Source organism: Staurois parvus, unplaced genomic scaffold (assembly GCF_062004578.1).
Source record: "Staurois parvus isolate SC_StPar_1 unplaced genomic scaffold, SC_StPar_1.0 ptg000662l, whole genome shotgun sequence".
Classification (NCBI taxonomy): Eukaryota; Metazoa; Chordata; class Amphibia; order Anura; family Ranidae; genus Staurois; species Staurois parvus.
Window position 1 is genome coordinate 3,192,375 of NW_028318458.1, and position 27,977 is coordinate 3,220,351.

At 43.6% G+C, this 27,977-nt stretch overlaps 1 protein-coding gene across 1 annotated transcript in view; it reads right to left on the reverse strand.

The window, feature by feature from the left end:
• LOC149448718 (serine/threonine-protein kinase N1-like) overlaps nt 1-27,977 on the reverse strand; it is a 128,194-nt gene that overhangs the window by 87,669 nt on the left and 12,548 nt on the right. Inside the window, exons 2-3 of the mRNA XM_089651777.1 lie at nt 10,797-11,181; nt 166-305 (exon numbers count right to left, since the gene is read on the reverse strand). Coding sequence (XP_089507903.1) covers nt 166-305; nt 10,797-11,181 — 525 coding nt within the window. The remainder of the gene's footprint in view (nt 1-165; nt 306-10,796; nt 11,182-27,977) is intronic.

Consider the following 27,977-nt stretch of genomic DNA (forward strand, 5'->3'; position numbering starts at 1 on the left):
GTGGCCTGTCTTTACTGCAAATGCAACTTTATAGCTGCAATATGCAAAGCCAATTTTACATAAGTGTTTATAGCAGATAAAAGACTAATTTCTGTTTTACAGTATGTAATGTTGAACAAATAGACTGGTTTGAGGGAACTTCATATATTTGTTATAAAGACTCACCTTCACGGAACCATTACTATACATTTGGATCATATTTTCTGCTCCCTGTCGGACTCTCATCTCGATGTCCAGCAGACGTTCTAATTTTAACACCCGGGGATTCTGGGACAGGCATGTTAATTCAGACGGGAGACTATTACCTAAAGAAAGGACAAGGTGGGAAGAGCACATTAGAGATTATTTTAGATAATGTACACAATGCAGCAACCTACTGCATCCATTGGGATCCAATATACTATAGTTCACTGACCTACAGATGAAGTGGTCATAATTAGCTTTGCCCTACAGAAAAGGAATCGATCACTGGTCAATCGCAAAGACTTTCCAACATGCTATAAATCTCTTGGTCAAGTAGATATTTTATAATGGGAACATAGTTACATACTGTAGTTACATGGTTAGTCTGGCTTAAAAAAGACAAAAGATAACTTTACATTTATTAACATTAAACCTCTTTTGCCACATAGTTGTCCAATTAACCACTTACCTACTGGACACTTTTACCCCCCTTCGTGCCCCGGCCAATTTTCAGCTTTCAACGCTCTCACACTTTGAATGACAATTGCGTGGTCATGCAACAATGTACCCATATGAACTTTTTATCATTTTTTTCACACAAATAAAGCTTTCTTTTGGTGGTATTTATTTGCCGCTGGGTGTTTTATTTTTTGCACTATAAACAAAGAAAGATTAAAAAATTTGGAAAAAAAGGTTTTTCTTTGTTTCTATTATAAAATTTTGCACACAGGTAATTTTTCTCCTTCACTAATGTGCGTTGAAGAGGCTGCACTGATAGAAAGCACTGATGGGCACTGATGAGGTGGCACGGCTATGCAGCACTGATGGGCACTGATAGGCTGCACTGATGAGGTGGCACTGATGAGGCGGCAATAGTGTGCATTGATGAGGAGGCACTGATGATGCTGCACTGATATGCAGCAATGATGGGAACTGATAGGTGGCAATGATAGGCACAACTGATGGGCACTGATAGGTGGCACTGATGGGCGGTGCTAACTGGTGGCACTGATTGGTGGCACTGACTGGTGGCATTGAGTGATGGCACTGATGGGTGTAACTGTTGGGTGGCACTGGTGGGCAGCACTGAGGGGTGGCACTGCTGGGCACTGAGGGGTGGTATTGCTGGGCACTGATGGGTGGCACTGCTGGGTGGAACCACTGGACACTGATCAGCAGGGCACTACTCATCAGTGCTCTGAAGATCAGTGCAGATGTCCTCTGTGACAGTTGCCGGTTATCGGCAGTACTTTCCTCATGATGTGACAGCAACTGTATTTACTCGGTGATCCTCTGTGATTGGCCTTTTACCTCATCGTGTGATCAGCTGTGTCTGTAGGACACAGCAATCACAGACAGCGCCGGGTGTATGCCGCTGAGGGCGTGCGGGAGGGCGCATTCTGGGAGGATGTCATACTGACAACCACGCTGTAGCCATCATTCGGCTATAGCGCGTTTGGCAAGTGGCTAAACAGTGCATTGAGGTCGGCTTGTAAATTGAGACATCCTGTAAGGACGTTATTCCACTGCACAGCTTGTTGTCATCTGCAAAGACTGAAATGGGAGCTGAGCTCCTCCATACCTCTTATCAGATTGGTTGCCTTTCTCTGTACTTTCTCCAGTTCCCCAATGTTCTTTTTGTGAATTGGTGCTCAAAACTGAACTGCATATTCCAGATGAGGTCTTACTAATGATTTGTACCGGGGTAATATGATATCTCTCTCTGGAGTCTATACCTCTTTTAATACAAGAGAGGATTTTGCTCGCTTTAGAAACCGCAGCTTGGCATTGGATGCCATTATTAAACTTGTGATCTACCAGAACCCCCAGATCCTTCTCCACCATTGATTCCCCCAGTTGTACTCCCCCCTAGTATGTATGATGCATGCATATTCTTAGCCCCCAAGTGCAGAACCTTACATTTATTAACATTAAACCTCATTTGCCACATAGTTGCCCAATTAAACAGTGCATTGAGGTCGGCTTGTAAGTTGGAGACATCCTGTGAGGACGTTATTCCACAGCACAGCTTGGTGTCATCTGCAAAGACTGAAATGGGATTTATAATCTCAGACCCTATATCGTTTATAAATATATTAAAAAGTAAGGGTCCCAACACTGAACCTTGGGGTACACCACTGACAACCCTAGACCATTCAGAGTATGAATCATTAATCACTATTCTCTAAATACCATCTTTTAGCCAGTTTTCTATTCATTTACATATGGATTTTTCCAAGCCTGTAGACTTTATCTTACACATTAGTCGTGTGTGGGGAACTGTGTCAAACGCGTTTGCTCACCTCCTCAAAAAAAGAAATCAGATTTGTTTGACAACTTCTGTTTTTCCTCAATCTATGCTGTCTGTTGCGTAAAATATTTTTTTAAACCAAGAACTCATCTATGTGGTCTTTTATTAAACTATCCAGCATCTTCCGAACTATAAAAGATAAACTAACCGGTCTATAATTACTCAGTAAAGTTTTTAACCCCTTTTTAAATATTAGCACCACATTGGGCTTACGCTAATCCAGTGGTACTATGCCAATCATTAAAGAGTCCCTAAAAATTAGAAACAATGACTTTGAAATGACAGAGCTCAATTCTTTAAGGACCCATGCATGTATGCCATCCAGTCCAGGTGCTTTATTCACCTTTATTCTGTCTAAATATTTTTGGATCATATCAGTTGTGAGCCAATGTGGATCATCTGGGGCTGTGTCAATACCAATCCCATTATGGACAAGAGCTCCCCCATGCTCCTTTGTATACACAGAGCTAAAGAAGGTATTTAATAAATTTGCCTTCTCTTTTTTTCCAGTCACCCACTCTAGATTATTTCGTAAAAGGCCTACATGCTCTGACCGGACGTTTTTACTAATAACATATTTGAAGAATTTTGGGGGTTTGTCCTACTATATTTTGCAATCTGTCGTTCATTTTTAATTTTTGTGGCCTTGATTTCCTTTTTACATATTCTGTTATATTCTTTGTAATTTTTAACTTTGACTGTAAGCCACATAGGTTTGATTTTTAGCCTTTTAAACTTGTTGCCCATGGGAATATAATTTGCAGTGTGTTCACACACAGTCTTTTTGAAGAACTCCCATTTCTGTGTTGTGTTCATCTATGCCAATATTCCCTCCCAGTCTAAGTGTGCTTGTGGTTTACAGCTATCAATAAATTAAATCATGTTATGATCACTGCTACCCAGATGTTCTTTTATATGGACATTCGTAATAAGCTTTACATGGTTTGAAATTACCAGGTCCAGCAGAGCATCATTCCTAGTTGGGGGCTCTATGACCTGTACCATAAAATTGTCCTATAGTAGATTTATACATTTTAACTGTTGCTGCAGTGCCATTACTCCAGTCAATTTCTGGGTAGTTAAAATTCTCCATTATTATCACTGTCCCAGCCCTTGCAGCCCTTTCAGTCTGTGCAAGGAGCTGAGTTTCCACCTCCTCATTAACACTGGGAGGCCTATGACCAACTCCAATGATTACCTTTGTAGTACGCACCCCCATGTGCAGTTCCACCCATCATACTTCAGCCTCATCACACTCTCCATCAACTAGGTCCTCTTTCACACTCGCTCTGAGATCACTTCTCACATAGAGAGACACCACCACCTTTCCTATTTACTCTGTCTTTCCGAAAGAGAACATAGCCAGGAATATTAATGGCCCAGTCATGTGAAGAATGAAGCCAAGATTCAGCAATACCAATTATATCATAGTTCTCTTCGTGCACCAAACTTCCGACTCTCCTATTTTGCTTGGCAGACTTCTAGCATTGGTGAACAAACACTTTAATGCATTGACACCTTTTGCACACGTATGTTGCATGTTTTTTATTTTCGTACAAATGGTACCAATTCCAATGGTTGTTTGTAACAAGGGAACCTTCTTATCACCTGCCATAGCCTTCCCCCCATCTTTCTCATCCCACTCACCAATAAGTACTGACCACTGTCTGATCTGTCTGCTCATAATCTAATTCTCCCTCCCCCTCGATCCTAGTTTAAATACTCCTCCAGCCGTCCCATAAACCTCTCCCCCAGCACAGCAGACCCCCTTCCATTTAACTGCAAACCATCTCTAGGCATTTTAGGATTGTGGGCAGAATCACAGTGATTCTGCCCGAGATCTCAAATTGCACTGCAATCGCAAAATGCATGTTCGGGTGCCATTCATTTTCAATGGAATGGAAAATGTGGTGCGGTTTTGCCATGGTTATTGTGCATAAATCACGTGGCAATAGCAAGGCAAACCACAATGCATGAAGCTTTTTGCCAAAAAGAAGCTTTTGCTCCTTTTAGGTTGACAAGCTACACACATTACGGTTTGCCATGATTACTGCGCAATTTATCGCACCAAAGCTGCACTGCATTTTCTGTGCCATTAAAAATGAATGGTACCTTAACATGCATTTTGCAATTGAAGTGTGATTAGAGATCTTGGGCAGAATCCCATAACGCCAAATGTGAATGGAGCATTAATGACACCACAGCACACTAATGCATGTTACATGCTTCCCTGCACATTGCAGAAGTGCATGTGATAATGTGCACGTGACTACGACACAGAAGTGTAACTAGGCTCTTCATGTTACACTTTACTAAACCTGAGCCACTTTACTTAACCTTACTTCACTCTTTAGTAGATAAGTAGATTAGTAGATTGAACTTCCAGCATCTTCAGCCGAGACTGGAAAAATGGAAAGCAGGGAAAGGAGGGGGCAGAGACCTTGATGAGAAGAGGCGGTTGGGGAAGAGATCTGAGAGTGATGGACCTGGAAAAGCAGCAGCAAGGTCTAATGTAGAGTGGACAAGAAGGCAATAAGGAAACCAAACATAGAAGATAACAGAGTGGGGCAGAGAGAGGAAACAACCATAGAACACAGAGACAGCTGTGGGGGATAAGGAGGCAGTCCTGTAGACTGTAAATAGAAATCATCAAAATAGAAATATAATAGTAAAACAAAAAAAAGAGAATTAGCACAAAGCAGTGTATATGAACCTTGATAATTCAGGATAAATGTAGAGGGAGGCACTACTGGCAAGCGGTAATAAGGTTTCAAGTTATTGTGAGATGGAAGGAAACCACAACAGTCACATGGGTACATTAGGCAATAATGTTTGCAGGGTTTGAAATGGACACAGACAGAGGTAGTCCCCTGTATCTGAGACTTTGTTTAAAGCGGATGTAAACCCAACCAATAAACCTCAACTATCTGCTCCCTTTCTGTTAGTGTATCATTTATAAGCAAAACGCAACATTGTACATTCATTTCCACATTGTATTTCAATTATTTAATCTACTAACCAGTCCCCCCCCCCAAAAAAAACCTGAATACTAATCTGCATGCTTATCCCGTAAATATAAATCCCCCTTCTACCATGTCACCTCTTGTAGCAAAAAAACCCCAAATCCCCCCTCCTAGCACAAATCCTCTTCCCCCATCCCAACTCAAATCACCACTCCTAGCACCATCCCCTCCAAATAAACCCTCCTAGAACAATTCTTCCCCCCTGCTGACCCCCAAATTACCCCTCCCAACACAAATCCTCTCCCCCAATCTCCTCGCAGCTCCACCCCATCTCACATGATACCACAGTGCTCAGGTCAGCCGCCCCTCCTGCCCTCCCCTTTTCTCAGCCCTGCTAATAACCTACTCTTATTAACCACTTGCCCTCCAGAGGATTTACCCCCCTTAATGACCAGGCCTCTTTTTGCTATTCGGCGCTGCACTATTTCAACTGATATTTGCGCGATCATGCAATGCTGCACCTAAACAAAATTTACATCCTTTTTTCACACAAATAGAGCTTTCTTTCGGTGGTATTTAATCACCTGTGCGCTTTTTATTTTTTGTGCTATAAACAAAAAAAGGTCAAAAATTTGGAAGAAAAATTATATTTTTTACTTTCGGCTATAAAAAATATATAGTAAACTCAAAGTTAGTCATAAATTTAGGCCAAAATATATTCTGCTACATGTTACTATGGTATAGTTAATGGAATTTACACAGCTCTTACTTTCTGACTGCCTATCACTTTTCTTGAGGTGCTAAAATTCCAGGACAGTACAAATACCCCCAAATGACCCCTTTTCGGAAATTATTGAGTCCATAGAAGATTTTTTTTTTTCCGCAAGTTTTTGGAAAATGACAAAAACATTTTTTTTTACACACAGTTGTCATTTAAATTATATATTTCTCGCACAAGCCATTGGTATATGTGGAATTACACCCCAAAATACATTCTGCTACTTCTACTGAGTATGGAGATACCACATGTGTGAGACTTTTTGGGAGCCTAGCCACATACAGGAGCCTGAAATCCAATGACCACTTTGAAAGCCTGAAGGTGCGTAACTTCCTCATTTCACTTCCTCGCTACCTATCACAGTTTCGGAGGCCCTGAAATGCCAGGATATGTTTTTGTTTTCTTTCTTCATTTTCCAAAAACTTGTGGCAACAAACGAGAGCTGCAAAATACCCGCCATGCTTCTTATCAAATTCCTTGGGGTGTTTACTTTCCAAAAAGGGGTCATTTGGGGGGTTTTGGTGCTATCATGGCATTTCAGGGCCTCCGAAACTGTGATAGGTAGTCAGGAAGTGTAATGAGTATATAAAGCCCTTTAAAAGCCTGAAGGTGCTTATTGGATTTTGAGGTCCTGTACTTGGCTAGAATGCCAAAATGTCTCTCACATGTGATACCCCCATAATGGCAGCAATCAGCGACTTATGGCGGTGATCAGGGACTTATGGCAGTACTGCGGGACTGCGGCAGACATTCTGACATTGGGGGGGGGCTGACTTGCCCAGTGACACCAATACAGTGATCAGTGCTAAAAAAAAGCACTGACACTGTACTAATGGCACTGGGGAGGAAGGGGTTAACATTTGGAGGCAATCAAAGGGTTAACTGTGTGATGGGAGTATTTTATTAGGGGGCGGGTGTGCTTCACTGTAAGCACACTGACAGGGATGGCTGTGCTCAGCCATCCCGATCAGTGTGCCCAAACTGACAGGGAGGACAATGCAGCCTCCCTGTCAGTGATCACCGGTAATCACCGGGCTCCAGTGGGTAATCACTGGCCGGGGCCCGGTGACTGACACCCTGGGCCGTGATCAGCGGCGTGGATAGGGCAGTCACGCGCCTCATGCTTGCCCCCCACCTGGAAATGCAGGATCCCGTTTATATACAGAGGGGCCGCCTTGCCACAGTATATGTACTGTGAGCAGTCCCCTAGTAGTTAATCTGAATGTGCTTACCCACCTCCCGCCCGCCATATAGTACAATGACTGGCGCAAGGTGGTTCTCTTGTTCTGGGAGGACGTCATATGATGTCCTCCCATTCTAACCGCGCATGGGCGGCTCCGGGAGCGCGCAGTGTGGCGATCGGCGGTGCGCTGTGTCCCTCGGACACAGCGGATCACCGATCAATGGAAAGAGCCGAAGATATCGGCTCGGTCATGTGATCAGCTGTGTCCAATCACCGCTGATCACATGTAAATAGGGACATGCCGGTTATCGGCATTTCTCTCCTCACGAGCTGTCACGCTGATAAGTGTGCCCTGATGATCTGTGTATCAATGCCACATATCAGTGCCTACCCGTGCACATCAGTGCCACATATCAGTGCCCATCTGAGCTGCCTTTCAGTGTCACCCATCAGTGCCAGTCAGTGCCGCCTATCAGTGTGCATCAGTGCTGTCTATCAGTGCCGCCTATCAGTGCCAGTCAGTGCCGCCTATCAGTGCCATATATGAGTGCTGCCTTTCAGTGCCTATCAGTGATGCCTGTCAATGCCCATCAGTGCCACCTACCAGTGCCTCCTCATCAGTGCCCATCAGTGTCACCTATCAGTGTCCATTAGTGCAGCCTATCAGCGCCAATCACTGCAGCCTCATTAGCCCACATCAGTGAAGGAGAAAAATCACTTATTCACAAAACTTTATAACAAAAACAAAGAAAAAACTTTTTTTTTAAAACTTTTCAGTGGTTTTTGGTTTGTTTAAGAACAAAATAAAATCCCAGAGGTGATTAAATGCCACCAAAATAAAGCTCTATCTGTCACAAAAAAATGATAAAAATTTCATATGGGTACAGTGTTGCATGACGGCGCAATTGTCATTCAAAGTGTGACAGTGCTGAAAGCTGGAAATTGGCCTGGGCAGGAAGGGGGTATAAGTGCCCTGTAGGCAAGTGGTTAAAGTTTGTAAACGTACTTTGTGAAGATCCCCACAAATTTACTTCATTTAATGCAGTGACACATAGTAGGCTGTGTCACACATTTCACAGAGCCCACCTTCTGAACTACAGAGGGGCTGAGAGGAGGAGTTTAAGGGGGTGGAGTCAGTACAGGAATCGCTGCATGCAGACAGCAAGGTACCATGGGATATGTAGTCCTTAGAAATTGAAAGTAAACAGGAGAAAAGCTGCAAAGCATGCAGGAAAAAATGTTGTGGAAGGAGACAGCAAGCAGACAGGCAGAACCCACAACATTAAAGGAACTTTTTCAAGTTTAGCTGTTGCTGCTGTAGCTGGCGAAGGGCTTTGTGATGAAAGTGACCAGGCTGCCCAATCACTTTTGCAGGGCATACACCCCATACAAAGCCCAATGTAGGGTGAGAATGTGTATGTAAACATCAACTGTGCTGCACATAAGGCATCTTCAAGAACATCGGAGTGGGAACAATAATTCTATAGCTATAATCATAGTCAAGCCTAGGTTTGCATATATGCGGTGCGGGAAGAGCAGCGATCCCAGAGTGTTTCCCACACCGCATTGCAATCGTAAGTACAAAGTTAACTACACCCCAAACGCAGATCACAAACACTGCGCATTTGCCTGCAACAGATCACTTGGTACAAAACAATCGTTCGATCTGTTTGCATTGTGGTTCAAAAAAAAGGTGCCTGCATGTTAATGGTGCTATGTGGTGCGATGTGAGCCCATTCAAAATGAATGGGCTCTAATTGCACTGCATTGAATCGAATGTGAATTGAACAGGAATGCAGTGTAGTGGTGTGTATCGGGGCTAACTCTAAAGTGATAACCTGTAAAGGCTTTTATAGTGTCGCCTATGGGTACCACAGTATTTTGCGATTCTGCAGGCGTGTACAATTTTAACACTTGACATGTTTGGTATCTACTTACTCAATGCAATCCAATAATTTATATTTTACCAAATAATGGGTATTATAATGTGTTTCTTTGCCCTAAAATTCACTTTAGTGTATTTTTTCCCAAAAATATGCGCTTAGTAAATGATTGCGTAAATATTGTTCAACATAAAAAATTGCAACTACTACCATTTTATTCTTCAGGGTCACTGCTTTAAAAAATATATACTTTTGGGGAGATTACAGTCATTTCTAGCAAAAAATGCAGATTTTAACATGTGTGCAAATAATTAAACAATTATCCCAGTAGGCCATTACCTACCGAAAGACAAATACTACTGGATGAGTTTTGTTATATCTGTTCAATAAATTAAAAAAAAAACCCAGTTGATCCTGTCAGAAATCCAGTGAGCTCCTAATGTACACTCTGCTTGTGCTGCAGTAAACTCTGTGAACTACAGATCACCACCTCCTTGTGTAATGGAGATGAGAGAAGAAGGAGTTCTGTAGTAAATTGTAAGCTCGAAAGAGTAGGGCCCTCTAACCCCTCGTGTGCTGTTTGTTGTTGCTGTACTGTTTCATGTATTGTCCCCCCCCCCCCCTCTATTGTACAGCGCTGAGCAAACCCTTTGGCGCTATATAAACTCGATGTAATGTAGTATAACATGTTTTAGCATAGGGTGACAATTCTACTCCTCCATAGACACTGTTCTGTGAGCGAGTGTTGCACCATGGGAGAGAAAGTGTGTTACTAGCAGGATAAACAGAGGACAATAAAAAGAAAAAAGCCTGAAATAAAAGGGAAACTAATGCAGCCATCATATCTAGGGAATGTTAAGCTGCAATATGGTAATATTTTGCTGTTGGGTTTAGATACACTTTAAGGGCTTGGTATTGTTTGGTGTTGAAACCCTAAGGTGTTAGTGCATAGATATCTGGAACTATTGGGCTGAAGTTGTTTGGGATGTGTACTAGGGTGTTAAACAGTGATAGGTGTAAACTCATGATGCATTGTTGTATAATTAAATTTGACAATGGAGGAGGCCTTCTTAGCTTCTCAGTCCTGACCACCAAAGAAATAGAGGCCACTCAAAGGGCAATAGATCTTTACCTCTGGCTAGTCTCAGTGCCTTAAAGAGTTTTCTCAAGAACATTGAGAACAATGAATCCCAGGGTGCACTCTTATTAATAAGCAGACCCTGCAGTTTCAAGGGTTCACTTACTGCCTCCCTCACCCATTATTATAATGGGCACCCTGGCCAAAAGGAAAATACAAGACGTGTGATGGAGGAGTACAATTCTTCAATATCACATTTACTGTACATGTTGCAGTTTCCATAGGAGAGTTTTGGATTTAAGGTCTCAGAATGACGGAGAAGACATTTTTAGGTACATGCTACATTCATTATTGCTATAGTCATTTTAAAAGATTTTCAAATGTGAGAGGTATACCTAAATGCCTAGAGGTAAGTACCTGAATTAGGTCCTGGGGATGTTGGGCAGGTTTCAAGTTCTTCCAGCTCTTGTCTTAAATTGTCAAGCCTTCGCTCACATGTCCTCAGCATAGTCTCTACATGTCCCAGGTTCTTACGCTCTGTGGTGGCCTTGCGAAGCTTCTCTGCCCCTTCCTTTATCTTCAGTTCCCTACAGATCTCTCTTCGCAGGCGTTCTCTCTCATTTTCCAGCCCTGGCGTTTCTCCTTTGTCACCATCCACCCCTTGTAAGTCTCCTCCATCCAAACCCTGCAGCTCCTCAGTCTGAGCACCAACAATGCTCTTCTCTTCTTTCTCCATCTCTTCGCTGTTCCAGGCCACTCTCACCTCTTCACCTGTCCCTTCCTCTCTCTTGCAAACATGGATCTGTGGTGAAAATAAATTGGGTTATCAAGCATGCAAGGTGCATTAACCATAAAAATGGACTGATTATTAAGGCATCTTTTTTATCATGTGTTATAGTTATTTATTATTAACCCCTTCGCGCCTAAAGATAAAACAAATGTTAATGCCTAAGCACAATTTTGCAACTTTGCCATGTGTTAGTAAAACCGTACATATCATCACAACTACTTTTTGCAGCCAGAGGGATTATACCTTGTTTTATTTTTCAGGACAAATTGGGCTTTCATTTGGTCCTGAATAGTAATAAATGTCTCCTGATTTTTTTTTTTATTATCAAAGAAAAACTGGCCCAACATATTAAAAGAAAAAATATTTTTTTTATTTATCTGTATATTTCTTGTTTCTACCATAACTTACCACCAAAGAAAATTCCAAAATAAATTCTCCTGCTCCTGACTATCACAGCAAAAAAACGTACAGTATGTGCATGTTAGTTGTTGTTTGTACCTGTAGTACAGTCCAGAAACAATAGTGTGCATTTTGCTTTTTTATCCTACCTAAAACACACTTACACTGATACTAATTTTATTTATTTTTTCTAAAAATCCTGTCCAAAATATACTGACCATGACATTTGACCCTGACCTCGACCTTTGACTCTTACTTTACTCAAACACTAACCCTGGCACTGACCTAGATCAAACCTTGATCTAGGAATTTTTTTTTTTGTTTTGTTTTGTTTCTTTCTTTCTTTATTGTACACGCTGTTGTTTATTTTTCTCTTTGCAAGCAGAGACAGAGATATAATGTATCTTTCCTCTCCATTAACCGAGAGAGAAACATAGGGGCGGGCTTCACAGTGACTGATCACTGTGATAGCCAATCAGAGGCTATCGCAGTGATCAGGTGACCCTGAATCGGGAGTTCTGGGTCCCATCTGTTAGTACAGGACCCGGGGCTCTCAGTGGGACCCCGGTCTCTGTGCTGGGACGGTGCGCTCCCAGCACAGACAGATACGCAAATATGCAGCCCCACAGAAAAAAAAACCCAGTCCAGCGAGGTCGCATATTTGTATACGCTCGGCGAGAAGGGATTAATGTTATCTCCTAGAAATTGAAGGGTAATGATGCAATAGAAATTACTATTATTATTATTACTAATAATAATAATAACTGACAAAACAATATAGATAGTGCATAAAATAGCTATAATCACAAATACAGGACGTTGTACAGAAAAACAAAAACAACATTTACAATAATAATATACAAAACATGAGACAACCCTACCCACACAAGCGTAAAATGTATTTAAATTCGTAGAAAAGGATTTTGAGGATGAATTGTCCCACAGTGCCTGCAGCTACAGATGTTAGTGAGGTCTTGTATTAAAGCTCGTGTGCTGCTTGTTAAGAATATATAAATACTGGCCACAGGTTCACCTGAAAGCGGACCTTAACTTATAAAGTACTGCTCATTCTCCTCCTCCCCCTCCTCTAACACAGCTGATGTGTTATTTTATTGGAGAGGGGAGATGAGGTACCTTTTTCTAACAGGTATTTCATCCCAGTTCCTCAATTTTTGCCTGGGTGAGAATGACATCCCCAATATTTGTAGCTGCTGACTTTTTTTTAAAAAAAACGGAGTGAAGTTCTTTTTTAAAGTCTATAGGCTACTTACAATTGCGTGAAGCTGCCCATAGGCAGTAAGATATCTTCTCGAGAATGATGAGTGAACAGATACTTGCCTGACCTCTGAAATGTCGAGGCCAGCAGCAGTTTAGCTAGTGATTTGGCCAGTGGACAGCAGTCTCTCTTTTTAATGGGAGCTTGGAAAGATAAATTAGAGAACATCTCTGTGATGTCGGAAATACTTTTTACCATCTGCTAGTTGCCACCCTAAATAGCTATGTTAGGCCATTAGAGTCGGCCTTTTATGTTCAGCCTAAAATATAAAGGACACACACTGTTTTATATAACTGAAGTATTATAGCAGCCAGGACTGTTGCGTATACATAATAGAGATCTGGAGGAGAAAAATAACAGCAGACACTAAAAATATATAAAAAATACACTTTTGTGCAATTAAGTTGCAATGCAAGTCAAAAACAAAACCCAACTAAAAACAAAACCAAAACAAACTATCCAAAAACTGTAGGATTAGCTACCCAGGGAAGACAAAAACAGGCAAAATTCTTGATAGATTGTAAACTCTCATGAGAATTGAACTCCTAGCCCTCTTGTATTGATCTGTATTGTAACTGTACCATCCCCCTTTATATTGGAAGGCCCCTGCCTGCTCAGTGGGGAATCTTTCTGGTGATCCCTGCTGAGCAGGCGGATGACAGGTCCGTGTCCACTCCGCTTATGCAGAGCGAACATATGCACAGCCTACTCACCTCTATAGACTGCCTGTCCATTTCCATCCAACTTCCATCCAATTCGATCAGCCACACAGATGGGGAACGAATCCCCATCCATTTTGTTTTTAGCGGACAGGATCAGATGTCGGCAGGTGTCAACGGACACATGACCGTTGACATCCGCCGCTCTAGTGGGCAATAGAGGGTCTGATCAGGTCCGCCTAAAAAAATGACAGGTGGACCCGACTGGTCCGCCCATTTGAAAGGGACCTAAAGTTCTGCACAAATTGTTGCTGCTATATAAGTCTTGTATAATAATAATAATAATATTAATAATACCCACTGCAATCTTCTCTTACCGATGTCAGTAAAGGATGAAGTGCACATTCTCCTTTCTCAGGAGGAAAGGTTTGATTGTTCCACTGATCAGACACACTAAGTTTTTTGCAAACCTGAAAACATCCATTGTGCTGACTCTACTGTAAAGCTCTCACTCCCACTTGCTATAGAACTCCCACACAACCCAACCATTGCATAGCTTGCTTTTGTTAGGTATTGTATACCCTAAAAATAGGTCAAACTTCATACCTATAGTCAAGTGATACACCACAGCAAAGTTACTTAAGAGACAGAAAATACAAAATATCACGGGATCAATTAAACATATATTTAAGCCAGACAACTGCTAGTAAACTGAGAGCAGGAAAGTTTAACTGGCACCTATAGAAGCTTAATTTACCGACATCTAGGGAGTGATGTGGCATCTCTTCCTGTCCTCCTCTCCTATTTAGTGCCAGTTATTTCACTCCTAGATAGACACTCCTTGTTTCTTCCATGTTCTCCAGATCAATTTGTAAGCAGGTGCTTACAAGCAGTGGAATAGTTAAGGCTAGCAGGCTACCCGGGTGGGAAGAGGTTAAGTCATCCCGGCATTTCCGGGGCATTTCCTGGGCTCTGCCTTCCTCCCTGTGCAGTAAATGAACAGAGGGATAGCTCTGCTCAGGGCAGTCCAGAGACCTGCATGTGAAGAATTTGAAGGTCAAGTCAGAAGATATGACTGTCAGTAACATCTGGACCACTCCGACAGGAACTGCCTAACTAGGTCTCCACCACTGCTGGACTTCCACCTTGGGAAGGTATGCACGGGGTAGCCTGGAATCATCTAGTTATGGAAAGTGCAAGGACTGTGATTATTGCACTGTGGGACTGTATTGCTGAACGTTTCTGTAAAAGTCACCTGTTTTATGCCTGGTCGTAAGTTATTCAAAAGGGTGCATGGAGGTACATGGCGTATCAAAAGAACAAGGCCTGTAAAGCACACATGGTGTTGAGGAGGAAGGAATAGAAAGCCACCATGAAAAGGTAATTCAGCAGAGAAGCTGGCAAGAAGTGTGCAGTTGCTACGAGTAATCATGAACTGGTGAGAATGTAATAGCAGCCAGACATCGAGGAGTGGTACCAGGCATGGGTGAATGGTCCTTTGGTAGTGAAAGGGTTGGTCCTTGGACTCCATCCTTAGCAGTCAGTTCTCCAAAAGCATTCGGAATGGAACCTGCGTTATGGAGAACCTAACAGCTAGCTAAATGGTACAAGAGGGCTGAAGGAGTTAATTAAGTGCACAGATGAGGTGGGAACATATTTGTCACTGGGAGTGAGGTGGCAAAGGAAAGCTGGACTGGTGGAGCAGGACACAAGCTCTGTGATCTCCCCCTCTAAATGTTACATTGTTGAAGATAATGTGTGCAGAGACCAGTGTTACACAGAAGGGATCTGTATGTTGACACACAAAGTATATACATGAACTTTAAAAGACTGGAAAAGTATAAGCTGTACTGAACTTATCTGAAGTAAAATTGCACCACACTCAACTTCTGTGTCTTATTGAAGAGTTATGCTGCCTGTGGATGATGCCAAATCAGCAGGTCTGACTGGGTTTATGAAGGTATGTCACATCATAAAGTGACATCTGAAACAGGACAATTGATAATTACATGCTTCAGAATGGGTTTACCACCCTGCATCCATTCCTTGCCCCTTTGCTTCACTGGCCCTCCTGCCCACCCCTTATTTAGTAGGCAAGCCGAAGTCATCCAGTGTGAAATGTGTTTTTTCTGACCCCAAAGCGGCGGCCCTTCACCCAACAAAATAAGTTATTTGTGCCTGGCTCCTTCCCCTGCCTCTCCCACAAATAGATTTTAAAAAATTAAATCTTTTAGGTTTTTCTGACTTCCTTCTTTCTCACCTAAGTGAAAATGACCTTTGCTTCCAGTGCCTCTAACAGCACCTCCGGATTCCACGTATGTGCAGCTGTGTCATAGGGCTTCGGGACTTGGTAGAGACATGCGGCACATCTGCACGTGTGGAGATTCCCCCACACATGAATGAAGATGCTGCAAACAGGGGCGGACTGACCATTTGGAAACTCGGGCACTGCCCGAGGGCCCGGGGTCAGTAGGGGGCCCCATGAGATGCCCCTGGTACTTTTTTCATAGGCTTTTTTGAGTTTGGGCAAGGACACAGGGGCCCCATGATCCCCTATTGCCCAGGGGCTCTATGAGTTGTCAGTCCGCCCCTGGCTGCAAGTATGGAGGTCCCAGATCTCAGGTTGTCTGCACATGCGCAGAAAACCCAATGCATGCGCAGATATATCACAGGTCTCTGCCAGGTCCCAATGGCTGGACAGAACCCTTCAACACATCCGCATACCTCTTCTTGATGTATTTGGGGTTAAAAATGGCTAAATGGTTAGTACTTCCACCTGGCAGTACTAGGGTTGTTGGTTCAAATACCAACCACAGCACCACCTGCCTGGAGTTTGCATGTTCTCCCTGTGCCTGTGTGGGTTTCCTCCAGTTACTCCGGTTTCCTGCCACACTCCAAAGACATGCTGGTAGGTTAATTGGCTCCTGTCTAAATTGGCCCTAGTATATGTATGTATGAATGTAAGTTAGGGACCTTAGATTGTACATCCCAGGGGCGGACTGACAACTCATGGGGCCCCTGGGATATAGGGGATCATGGGGCCCCTGTGTCCTTGCCCAAACTCAAAAAAGCCTATGAAAAAGGTACCAGGGGCATCTCATGGGGCCCCCTACTGACCCCGGGCCCAAGTTTCCAAATGGTCAGTCTTCCCCTGGTACACCCCTTGAGGGTTAGGGACTGATGTGAATGTATAATATATATGTAAAGTGCTGTGTAAATAGATGGCGCTATATAAGTACCTGTAATAAATAAATTCCCAATATTACTCAATCTGGAGTTATCTACTGTTATTGTGAATAGCATACCAGCCAACAGGGACCACAAATGAGGGTTGATTAAAGCATCGTACACACTGTACATTTTCTATAGTTCAGCCCATTGGGTCAATACTGCCCGATATTCGGCCCTTGTGTACTAGACCTAAGAGGGGAGCACGAAGCTGAGACTTTGTATTGAAAAAATGGTCACATGCCCATACTTAGTATTTTTCATCCTGTTCTGCACTGGCTTATGGGGTCAGGTGGAGTTGACATATGCCTGCTTATCACTGCACAGTGCTATGTCTTGTTGATCTTTTTATCTCAATGCAAATCTACTCAACATGGTTTGATTGAAAATAATAAACTCAATGCAGTCTCTGATGATATTGCACAACCACATTACTCCTATATCCAGAGATAATGTCATCTAAACTGCCCCATAGGTCACACAAAGGAGATTGAGAGCAGACATGTTTTATTTTATTTATGGCAAGAAAGAGATACTTGTAATATGAAACAATATTGTGATTTGGGAAGGCTGACTGGCCTTATTGGCTCATGTTAAGTGTATAGTTAATGATTGGCCCACTTTAATAGGTTTAATTAAATAACTTGGCCCTGACCACAGAAATGTTTTTGTTTGGACCAAATTTCTTTAAAGTGATTGTAAAGTCATTTTTCCCTAAAACAAACAAGAGATTTATATTTACCTGCTCTGTGGCATTGCACAAAGCAGCCCCTTACCTCCTTTTCTGGATTTCCCCACCGCAGCGGTCTGCTCTTCCCTCTTGCATGTGCAAGCCACAAGTGCGGGCAAGCCATAGGAAGCCACACATGTGGGCACGCACCCGAGCTGGACTGTGTGCATCCATAGACACACAGTGCAGCTCTGCCCCGACCCCTGCACCCTCCTCACTGGATTTGACTGACAGCAGTAGGAACCAATGGCTTAGCTGCTCTCAATCTGTCCTGTGAGATCAGGAACAGAGACCAGCGCTTCTGCAGATGGGCACAGTACTGGTTCAAGATAGGGCTTGGGTAAGTATTTACGGAGGTTGCGAAAGGAACAAGCAGTGAGACAGTTTTTACCTTAAAGTGTTACTAAACCCAGGACCCTGCATTCACTATATCTGGTCTCCCCGGACCCTGCATTCACTATATCTGGTCTCCCCGGACCCTGCATTCACTATATCTGGTCTCCCCGGATCTGCATTCACTATATCTGGTCTCCCCGGACCCTGCATTCACTATATCCGGTCTCCCCGGACCCTGCATTCACTATATCCGGTCTCCCCGGACCCCGCATTCACTATATCCGGTCTCCCCGGACCCCGCATTCACTATATCCGGTCTCCCCGGACCCCGCATTCACTATATCTGGTCTCCCCGGACCCCGCATTCACTATATCCGGTCTCCCCGGACCCTGCATTCACTATATCTGGTCTCCCCGGACCCTGCATTCACTATATCTGATCTCCCCGGACCCTGCATTCACTATATCTGGTCTCCCACAGTACACAGAACATGGAAATGCAATTATTTTAGTAAATATAAACTGCTAAATACCTTTTCTCATATAGTATATAGTATATAGCAGTCTTGCGACTTCTAACAGAGTCCAGCAGAGCACTGGTTAAAGCTTATAGGAGGAGTTTTCTTCTTGTTCTAGGAGAATGCAGAACCCCTGACCTCTGTCTGGACATTGCTGATTGGCCCTGTGCTGATCACATGCACTCTCCCAAGAAAAAAAAAAACTCTCTAGCAACAGACACCAAACGGAGCATGTGCAGAATGGCTACAGTTCAGTCTGTTTTATCGGGAGATAAGACGTGGACATTTGAACAAGAGGAGGAGCAGAGAAGTCAGGATCAAATGGCCTTTTTACACAATGCAGAGGATTAACCCCTTAGGTTCCACAGTGAGTATAACAAGCATGCTTTACTGCATATACAGACTTTAAAGTGGTTGTAAACTTCAGACATGAAATACGAACAAAACATATCCCTCTGTACTGTGTACTTGTCTCAATTCAGAGCACCAAGTGTCATTTCTGTCTGCTGTTTCGTTCCTCTGCTATCTGCATGAATCACTTCTGACAAGTTTTTATGACACCAAGAGAAAAATGGTGACAGGGTAGGCACCTTCAACAGATTGCCAGCCTCAGCTCTATTCCTGTGTGCTGTTTGGATGGGGGGTGTCTTTTCCCTCCAATCAGCTCTAAGAGCTCTTCCCACTGAGCTCTGCAGAGTGTAACTTCAGCTCTCTGCCCCCTTTTATCAGAACCCTCAGACAAGCTTTATAAATTCAGCACTTAGAACAGATGTAGAGAATATTCAGATAAACAGGTACAACTTGTGTAGGAGGATTTGTATCATCTCTGTATTACCTGAGGCCACTCATTTCATATAGTATAGTAGAGTATATGTAAGAGTTTACAATCACTTTAATGCAGGGATATCTCTTCTTACAATACATTGAATACCATTACTATCTATTTGAGAGAAGACTATCAGTATTTTAGGTGTGTGGCATCTGAAACACTATCTACAACTGATTGGCCTTCATGCAGCTGTATGGACATTCCAAGGATGCTTGAATATGACCCCCCATTGTATAAGAGATGTGTCTGCATTCCCTGCTACAACAAACCTATCAATACTGAATGCAGTAATATTTTCCTATTTCCTGCCCTTTTGTTCTCGCTACTTGATATCTCCCAATCAGTCCGGTTGATTTCTGGTAAGAAGGCAACACCCTACACACTCTTCATAAAAAAGCTAAACTCCCTACACAAAATATTTCATTTAAATAAACTCCATAGCCACAAAGGATATCAATCCACTGTATGTGCAACAAATGCCTTTGTAAGCCCAGGTACTACCTTTTAAAAGTATGTCACCGCCATCCAGGGGCCATCCAGGGGCGTATCTGCCACAAGGCAAACAAGGCGTTTGCCTTGGGCGGCACTTTACAGGGGGGCGGCACCACCCTCACACAGGAGGGACACCATGGGTGTGAGCGGCAGGGCTGCCATGGAGGGGGGGAGGGACAGCCGAGCCGAGCAGGCACACAAGCAGGGGCCAGGGGGCCAGCTGCAGAAAATAGCGGAGTGGTGGGCGGATCCAGGGAGCACTTGAGGGCCAGGGCCCGCTGTCAGTGTGCGCTGGGCAGTGCGGGGTGGGTGAGACCAGGAGGTGCCAGCGGAGGGTCTGTGGGAGAGGAAGAAGCAGCTGCTGTCGGAGATCCTGGTGGAGATGAGGTACAGGCTTAGCTACCGTTCCTGGCACCAGATCTCCTCCACTGACACCATCTGGAGAAGCCTGGACAGGAAAGAGTTTGGAGGACTGATGCTTCCCCACTCCTGTCATGCTGCCCCCCATCATACTGCCCTTCAGCTGTCACGCTGTCCTCCCCATGTCTCGCTGCCCCCCACCCATTCTGCTGTACCCCTCCTGTTCCACTGCCCCCCCTCCCATTGCCCCCCCATCACACTGCCCTTCACCTGTTATGCTGTCCTCCCCATGTCTCGCTGCCCCCACCCATCCTGCTGCATCCCTCCTGTTCCGCTGCCCCCCTCCTGTTGCCCCCCCATCACGCTGCCCTTCACCTGTCATGCTGTCCTCCCCATGTCTTGCTGCCCCACCCATCCTGCTGCACCCCTCCTGTTCCTCTGCCCCCCTCCTGTTACCCTCATCTTGCTGCCCTTCACCTCTCATGCTGTCCTCCCCATGTCTCGCTGCCCCCCACCCATCCTGCTGCCAACCTCCTTCCCCGCTGCCACCCTCCTGTCCCACCGCCCCTCTCCCTGTCCCACTCGCCATCATGTCATGTTGCCCCCCCATCACACTGGCCCCCTCCTGTCCTGAAAGAGTGGATCTTAAACAGGTAGGGGTAGGAGGAGAGGGCGCCTGATTTTAGCCTTGCCTAGGACAGCACAAAACCAAAATACTGATTAGGGACATATTTATAAAGCAGACAATCTGACATTCACCAAACTTTAACTGCAGGTGGCCCCATGGAAAGGTTTTCCGTGATCTCCTGTCCTTATGGTAACGCTTGCATTTTGGGTCTCCTATCACTTTTTGACTTGCTGATAATGGTCACCAGGACAAACACAAGGACTGAATATCCTCAGCTAAGAAATAAAACAGCAAACTAACAACAATTATATAACTTCCCAAATTAAATTGTTGGGTTTACATACACTCCAAGTACCTGTGGTTTAGTTCACTTCTTCTCTTCAATAAAGTCAATGGGAATGCAAAAGCAGCTGGATGTAAGTTAAGGCCTGGTTCAGGCCTGCTTCAATTCTTTGCAGGTTTGCAGCCTACATTTGTGTGGGTTGCTGTGCCTGAGTTACCTGCAGGAAAAAGGTTCCTGCACCATTCTAAAAACGCAACGGCCAGGGAGTCACATGGTGCTTTTGCACCATGCATTCAGCCTGCAGTTCCTGCATCTGCAAACGTGTTGCATTTTTAGATGCATGGGGGTGCCATTCAAAATGAATGACAGCCCCGTGCATTTTCAAACAGCAACACGTTGTGACTGCAGGAATCGCTGCAATTCCTGCACCCGCAGCCACTCGCATAGATGTAAAGCAGACCTAAAAGGAGGTCAACTGCAGGTCCTTCTGAATAAAGGCATTTGAGAAATATGTATGTTTGCCAGGTTCTCAGCAATAATCCAAATCCGTCTCCAGCATCCTCCATTGATTCTGTTTCCACCCTTCCAATCCTACTAAATGTTTTCTAGGTCTGGTACAATTGCTCAGTTCCTACTAACTCCCCATTCAAACTAACATTACTAATAACTTCTGCCCGTCCCCTTGGCTGCAGGCCACATAATGCCTTCTCTTTCTTTATAGGTAAGCCAAGGGGACTTCCAGACATGCACAGTTGTAATGGATCTTAGACTGTTTTTGAAAATCCATGATTGAGACTTTTGAAACAGTTCAAACAAAAATGAAAAATTAGCCTTAATTTGACATCGTTATATCCTTTTCTCAACAGCCATAAATCTTAGCCTGAGGTTTCCTGGTTCTCATCACCATGCTATAAAGATTAGTACACACGTACTGAAATTCGGCCAACTTTCAGCATGTGAGTGTAGGCAGGTGCAGTCTACTTTCTCCACTGCAGGTAGTGCTCCACCACAGCAGCATTGAAGGGGGAGAGGCAGTCAAGAGGAACATGGCTCCTCTATGGTTTCCTGGGTCACTGGGGAAGCTATCCGGTTGGATGTTGCTGCCCCATGTGACTCTGGTGGCCATCTTGGGTCAGGCAGAGCCTACTTAATGCCCTGGCTCCCGGGCTTGGTGCGCATTTTGCTTTTGGGTAGTGTAGGAACAGGTCACCTGTCTGACGGAGACAGTGATTAGTGGCAGAGAGAGGTTCCAGATGTGTAGAGAAAGGACAGGGACACACCATCCTTCCTGAAAATGTCCCCATTTTGGTACAGACCGGCCACGCCACATTGCTCCCCTCAAGACAGATGCTTTTTCACGCTGTGAGTGTTCCCGGTTGGGTGCCTTCCCGCCGGATTGTTGTGAATTACTGGATTCTGCATGAATACAAGTGCTATTCTCTACAACTGGACTCTGTGTTTACTTCCAATGCACCAGGCTGCACCTTCCTGCATGTATACCGCTAATAACCTGCTCTAACTTCTGTCAAAAAATTTTGCTGGAAAAGCAGCTTTCCATAAGCGCTCACAGCCAATGACTGCAGTGCTGATCTGTGTATTCTGATGGAGGGAGGCACCGCAGTTAGAATATTAAAACACACCAGGAAAAATCCCTGCATCCACATCTCTTGTGTTGATGTGGGGATCTGTCAGTTTTTTTTTTTGTTCAATCCAATGGTTGAACAAAAAAAACTGTAAATGTATACCCAGCCGAAAGGATAAGTTCACCTCTGGGAACATGTTACATGTTCCACCTATTTTTAGGGTGGAACATGTAACATATCCCCACTGCTGCAGCCATTGCCCACTGCTCTCTCTCCCTGCAACAGCAGTACGTGGAGGAATTCCCGTTACTAGCTGTCACTTTTTTTAAAACAGCGTGGCCGTGCAGGGCTCCGTCCACACAGCCACGTTGTTCATTAACAGAGTTCTGTGAATGAATGAACTACAAGTACCAACATCCTTTGCAGGTGTCGACTTGTATTTTTCAATCAACTACCACAGCGCTGTTGAGCACTGTGGTTGTTCATTGAGTCTTCCTGTCAGTGTAAAATTGTCTGACTATACGAGGTACAAGCACACAGATTACACTGACAGTATGCTGGAGTCCTGCATGGCACCCATGATGGTGCAATGCTTTCCATCCTCCAAAAACAAAAAAATAGTAAATGTACTTTTTTTCACCTGCACAAAAATGGGCATTTATTACTTTTTTGTTTTTTTAAAGTGAACATATCCTTTAAACTCTCAGAGAAGGAGCTTTCATTGTACAGAATTTTGATACTGTGATCCCAACACAAGCACCCAGATTACATGGGCAGACACATGAAGGTAAGTATTTAAACATTGGCCTCAGTAATTTTCCTGGGCGTAGGACACAGACAGTAAGTGGACACAAACTACCATTAGATCCTGGATATAATGTGGGCCTAAGACAGGGGCACTTATCCTTGTAGCTAGATATATATGGAAATATGGCTCTAGCTGCTCTGCCGCTAACACAGACAATGTCCTAGATTTGATTGATGAGTCTAGAATCTTTAACCACTTCCTGTCTGGACACTTTTACCCCTTCCTGTCCAGGGCAATTTTTAGCTTTCAGCGCTATCACACTTTGAATGACAATTGCGCGGTCATGCAATACTGTACCCATATGAATTTTTTACCATTTTTTTGAGACAGATAAAGCTTTATTTTGGTGGTATTTATTCACCGCTGGGATTTTTATTTTTTTTACTATGTAAATGAAAAAGTCCAAAAATTTTGAAAAAAAGTGTTTTTTTTTATAAAATTTTGCAAATAAATAACATTTCATCATAAATCTTGGCCAAAATTTATTCCGTTTTTTTAGTAAAAAAAAAAAAATCCAAATTAGTTTATAACCAAAAATTATAATTTTTAAACATTTTTTTTAATTTTTTTTATATTATTATTTTAATTTTTTTTTTACATACTCTCACCCTAGCAGTACAGTGTCACCATGGTGACACTGTACTACTTGTGGGGGGTGATGAAGATTTTTTTTTTTTTTTTTTTTACACTGATTGCTTTTACACCCATATAGGATGTAAAAGCAATCATTTCTCTTTCTCTCTGTCTGCATTCTTGCAGTCATTGAGAATTACTGAGTGAGCTGTGAGTGGTCACAGCTTGTCACATGGTACAAGGCTGTTGTGAATAGCCTTGTACCATGTGACCTCTGTGATCATTCACAGATTTCACACATAGTAAGCAATGATGTCACAAGTGACATCTTGCTTACTACTTTGCATGTGATCACTGATTCGCCAATCAGTGATCACATGATCGGGACCTCGTACAGAGGTCCCGTCCGACGATCGGTGTTTCACTGTGTCCGGAGGACACAGCGGGAACCGGATCGCGGTGGTGCGCGCTCCCAGGGAGCGCGCACAGCTAGAAAAGGCGGGTGCCGTTTATGAACGGCAACCCGACCCTGGACTGCCACCGCCCTGCCGTTTATAAACAGCAGGCGGACGGCAAGAGGTTAAGCTCAGTCCATTAGACACTGCTTTAGGCACTAAACATCTGATAAAGGGGGATTGTTTGGTCCCCCCAAAACACCTTTTGTTTTCTTTATGGAATCAAAGGCTCCATTCGCACTTGTATGACTCCAAAGTCGTACGACTTTGGAATGCAACTTTCGCACAACTTTGATGGGTGCAGATTGGATACGACTTTGGCTTTCATTAATGATAATGGACAAACGTGCACAAATGTTGCATGTATAACATTCAGATGCAACTTTCATATGACTTTGGAGGGTTTACATTGCAGGCTATGGCACTCAGGTTGCATGAAAATTTTACAAAAGTAGTGCGAGGAATACTCTGAAGTCGCTGCAACTTTAAGTCATATATATTTGAACGACTGTCATTGAAAAACATGGGGTACGACTTGTCATGCAAGTTTAGTGTCCAAAGTTGCACAGGTGAGAATGGAGCCCAATACTTTTGGATGCTAAGAAACAAACTCATGCAGACTTCACCTCCGCAACATCTCCGCAAAATATGTGCGTTCCTAACCCCGGAAACCACTAAGCAACTCATTCACTCCCTCATTATATCATGCCTCGACTACTGTAACTCCCTCCTCATCGGCTTACCCCACCGCAGGCTATCCCCGCTTCAGTCTATCTTGAATGCTGCGGCCAGACTCATCCACCTTACTAACAGCTCCGTATCCGCCACCCCTCTCTGCCAATCCCTTCCCACTGGCTTCCGATTGCCCAAAGGATAAAATTCTAAATACTAGCATTGACTTATAAAGCTGTTCATAATACTGCCTCAAAATACATCACCGATCTGGTATCCAAATACCACCCAAAACGTACTCTCCGCTCCTCACAAGACCTCCTACTCTCTAGTTCCCTGGTCTCCTCCTCCCATGCCCGTCTCCAGGACTTCCCCCATTCTCTGGAACTCCCTACCCCAATCCATCACACTGTCACCTACTCTCCTCACCTTTAGGCGCACTCTGAAAACCTATCTCTTCAGGAAAGCCTACCCCGCCCTCAGCTAATTACTGAACTCCTCCACTCTTCCCACCACTCCATCCCCCACAGCTATCCTCCTGTACCACTATACCCTCCCTCCTAGATTGTAAGCTCCAAGGAGCAGGGCCCTCGAACCCCTCATGTATTGTATTGTATTGTTACTGTACTGTCTCATGTACTGTCTCCCTTTATAATGTACAGCGCTGAGCAAACTGTTGGCGCTATATAAAACCTGTATAATAATAATAATAATAACAACATTTATTTGGCACTCCTTCTGGCTCAGTTATACATAGATCATTAAATTCTGGGGACCTCTGCCCCTTAGGAGGAGCCCCTGCTTTGTAAAGAGCTGCTGAACCTAAACCATTGGGCTGAGCTAAGGACTTCTATTTGTATCAGTTGGAGATTCATGTCTACCACCTCTCTTCTACCTATCATTTCACAAATGTATGGAGAACAGTAGAGTGTGGAAGTGTATGCATCATTATCGCTTTGCCCCATCCTAACAGAGGAGGAAGGGTGGATGACTGATTGGTCTGCCTCCTACATTTATAGATCATGTTCCCAGAGCCAACACATCTATATGTTCTATGTTCCTGGTTTTTATATTATCTGATGTCTCAGGTACAGTATCAGTAGGTGTAGTGGCATACTGTCATACATTTAACGTTTAAACTACTACAGACTCAAAAAACCCAACAGATGGGCTCACCTTCAAATTTGCCAACTTGCCACCAGCCACTGTATGGTCCAATGCAACATTGTAGATCATGACAATATTACTTGCAATCTGAGAAAGTATTCAGTAATACTAAAAAATGTAAACAGTAAAACAAAACACTGATGCACCATATACACAGATCAAATGATTTACTATACAGAGCCAGTTCACACTAGAATGCCATAAGCAGGGACGGACTGACAACTCATGGGGCCCCCGGGCAATAGGGGATCATGGGGCCCCTGTGTCCTCGCACAAACTCAAAAAAGCCTTTGAAAAAGGTACCAGGGGCATCTCATGGGGCCCCCTACTGACCCCGGGCCTTCGAGCAGTGCCCGAGTTTCCAAATGGTCAGTCCGCCCCTGGCCATAAGGGAACCTGCGTTCCGTGCTTGTTTCTTGCACCGCATTTAAAATGCCCTGCCCCTGTGATCTATAGTGGGTGTCAGTAAAACGTTAATAACACCCAAAAACACAGGTTGCAAACGCATTTGCCCCCACTGGATTGCACGGTACGCACTGCGTGTTGATGTGCAATTCACATGCAGTTCCTGAATGGGCCCTCAAACAAAAAAAAAAGAGCATACTGCCCTTATCAAAGACCCCTTGAGTGTAGAAACTCAGTAACGGGTAGGGAGGTGGAAGCAAAATGCGTCAGTGGCACTTGTTGGGGAGACAAGCTGGCTGGTTTATGCTCCCTTTTCCATTGGGACAGGGGATTTCTTTTCCAGGCTGACTAAAACAAGGTTGGTCCTGAGAATTTGTTCAGTTGTCGCATGTCATGGACATCAACATGTTGATTTTTGAGTCTGCACACAGGAATCTTTTGTAAGTGCAATACTTGAATTCTATTGTGTTTTTTGCTTGAGTTGATTGTAGCCGTATTAGTGCACTTGCGACAGAGACAATTGAGTACTGACGTGATACTTTTTTTATTTGCACTAACATACAATTTTGAGGACAAGCTTTTGGGGAATGTCCTCTTCTTCAAGCTCCAGGCAGTATTGTATGTTAGTGCAAATAAAAAAAAGTATTGTGTTTTTTAAAATGAATAGGTTGATCTATGCTTTATGGTGCGCTTGTGTTTTGTTTTACAACTAACTCCAGTTTCCATTTCCCCAGTGTACTTAATGATGAAAGAAATGGCGGTAGAATTTTAAATTGCATTTAGTTCTTTCTGGTCCATTGGGTAGACGGTATTTGTCTCCCGATTTTATCAGCAATACATGGCTTCCTGATTTGTCCCAAACGTTTCACACAATAAGATTTCCTGTTCTGCAGAATAAGGCGTCTGGAGAGGGCAGGAATATGGGATCCTTACCATAGCAAATATTTTTCGAATGACTGGATGATATGGAAGTGATCAGGGACATGGTCCATGTGTGATAGAAAAGAAGGGTCTCATAGTTACACCGAGGAAGGGAGACTATGTGGCTGGCTGCTGAATAAGAAATGGAACATATGGTGGTGTTTGAAGGAAAATGGGAAGTCATTAAATTAAAGTAGACAGCAGTAAAGTGGTATTAGTAATGATGATCCCTCATAAAAAAAGATTAAAAAAATCTTTAGTTCTGAAAAGATCAAAGGAAAACTGTATGTCAGAAATATGTAGACTACCACTGTTGACCTATCCTTCTAAAAATGCTAGTTCCCTGGCTGTCATGCTTATTAAATAACTTCAATAGTTTATGAGCCATTGACCTGGAACAAGTTTGCAAGTTCGTAGCTCTGATTTTCATCTGAATTTACTTGTATTAAAATCATTGATGGCCAGACAACTGTTTAGGGGAAGGTC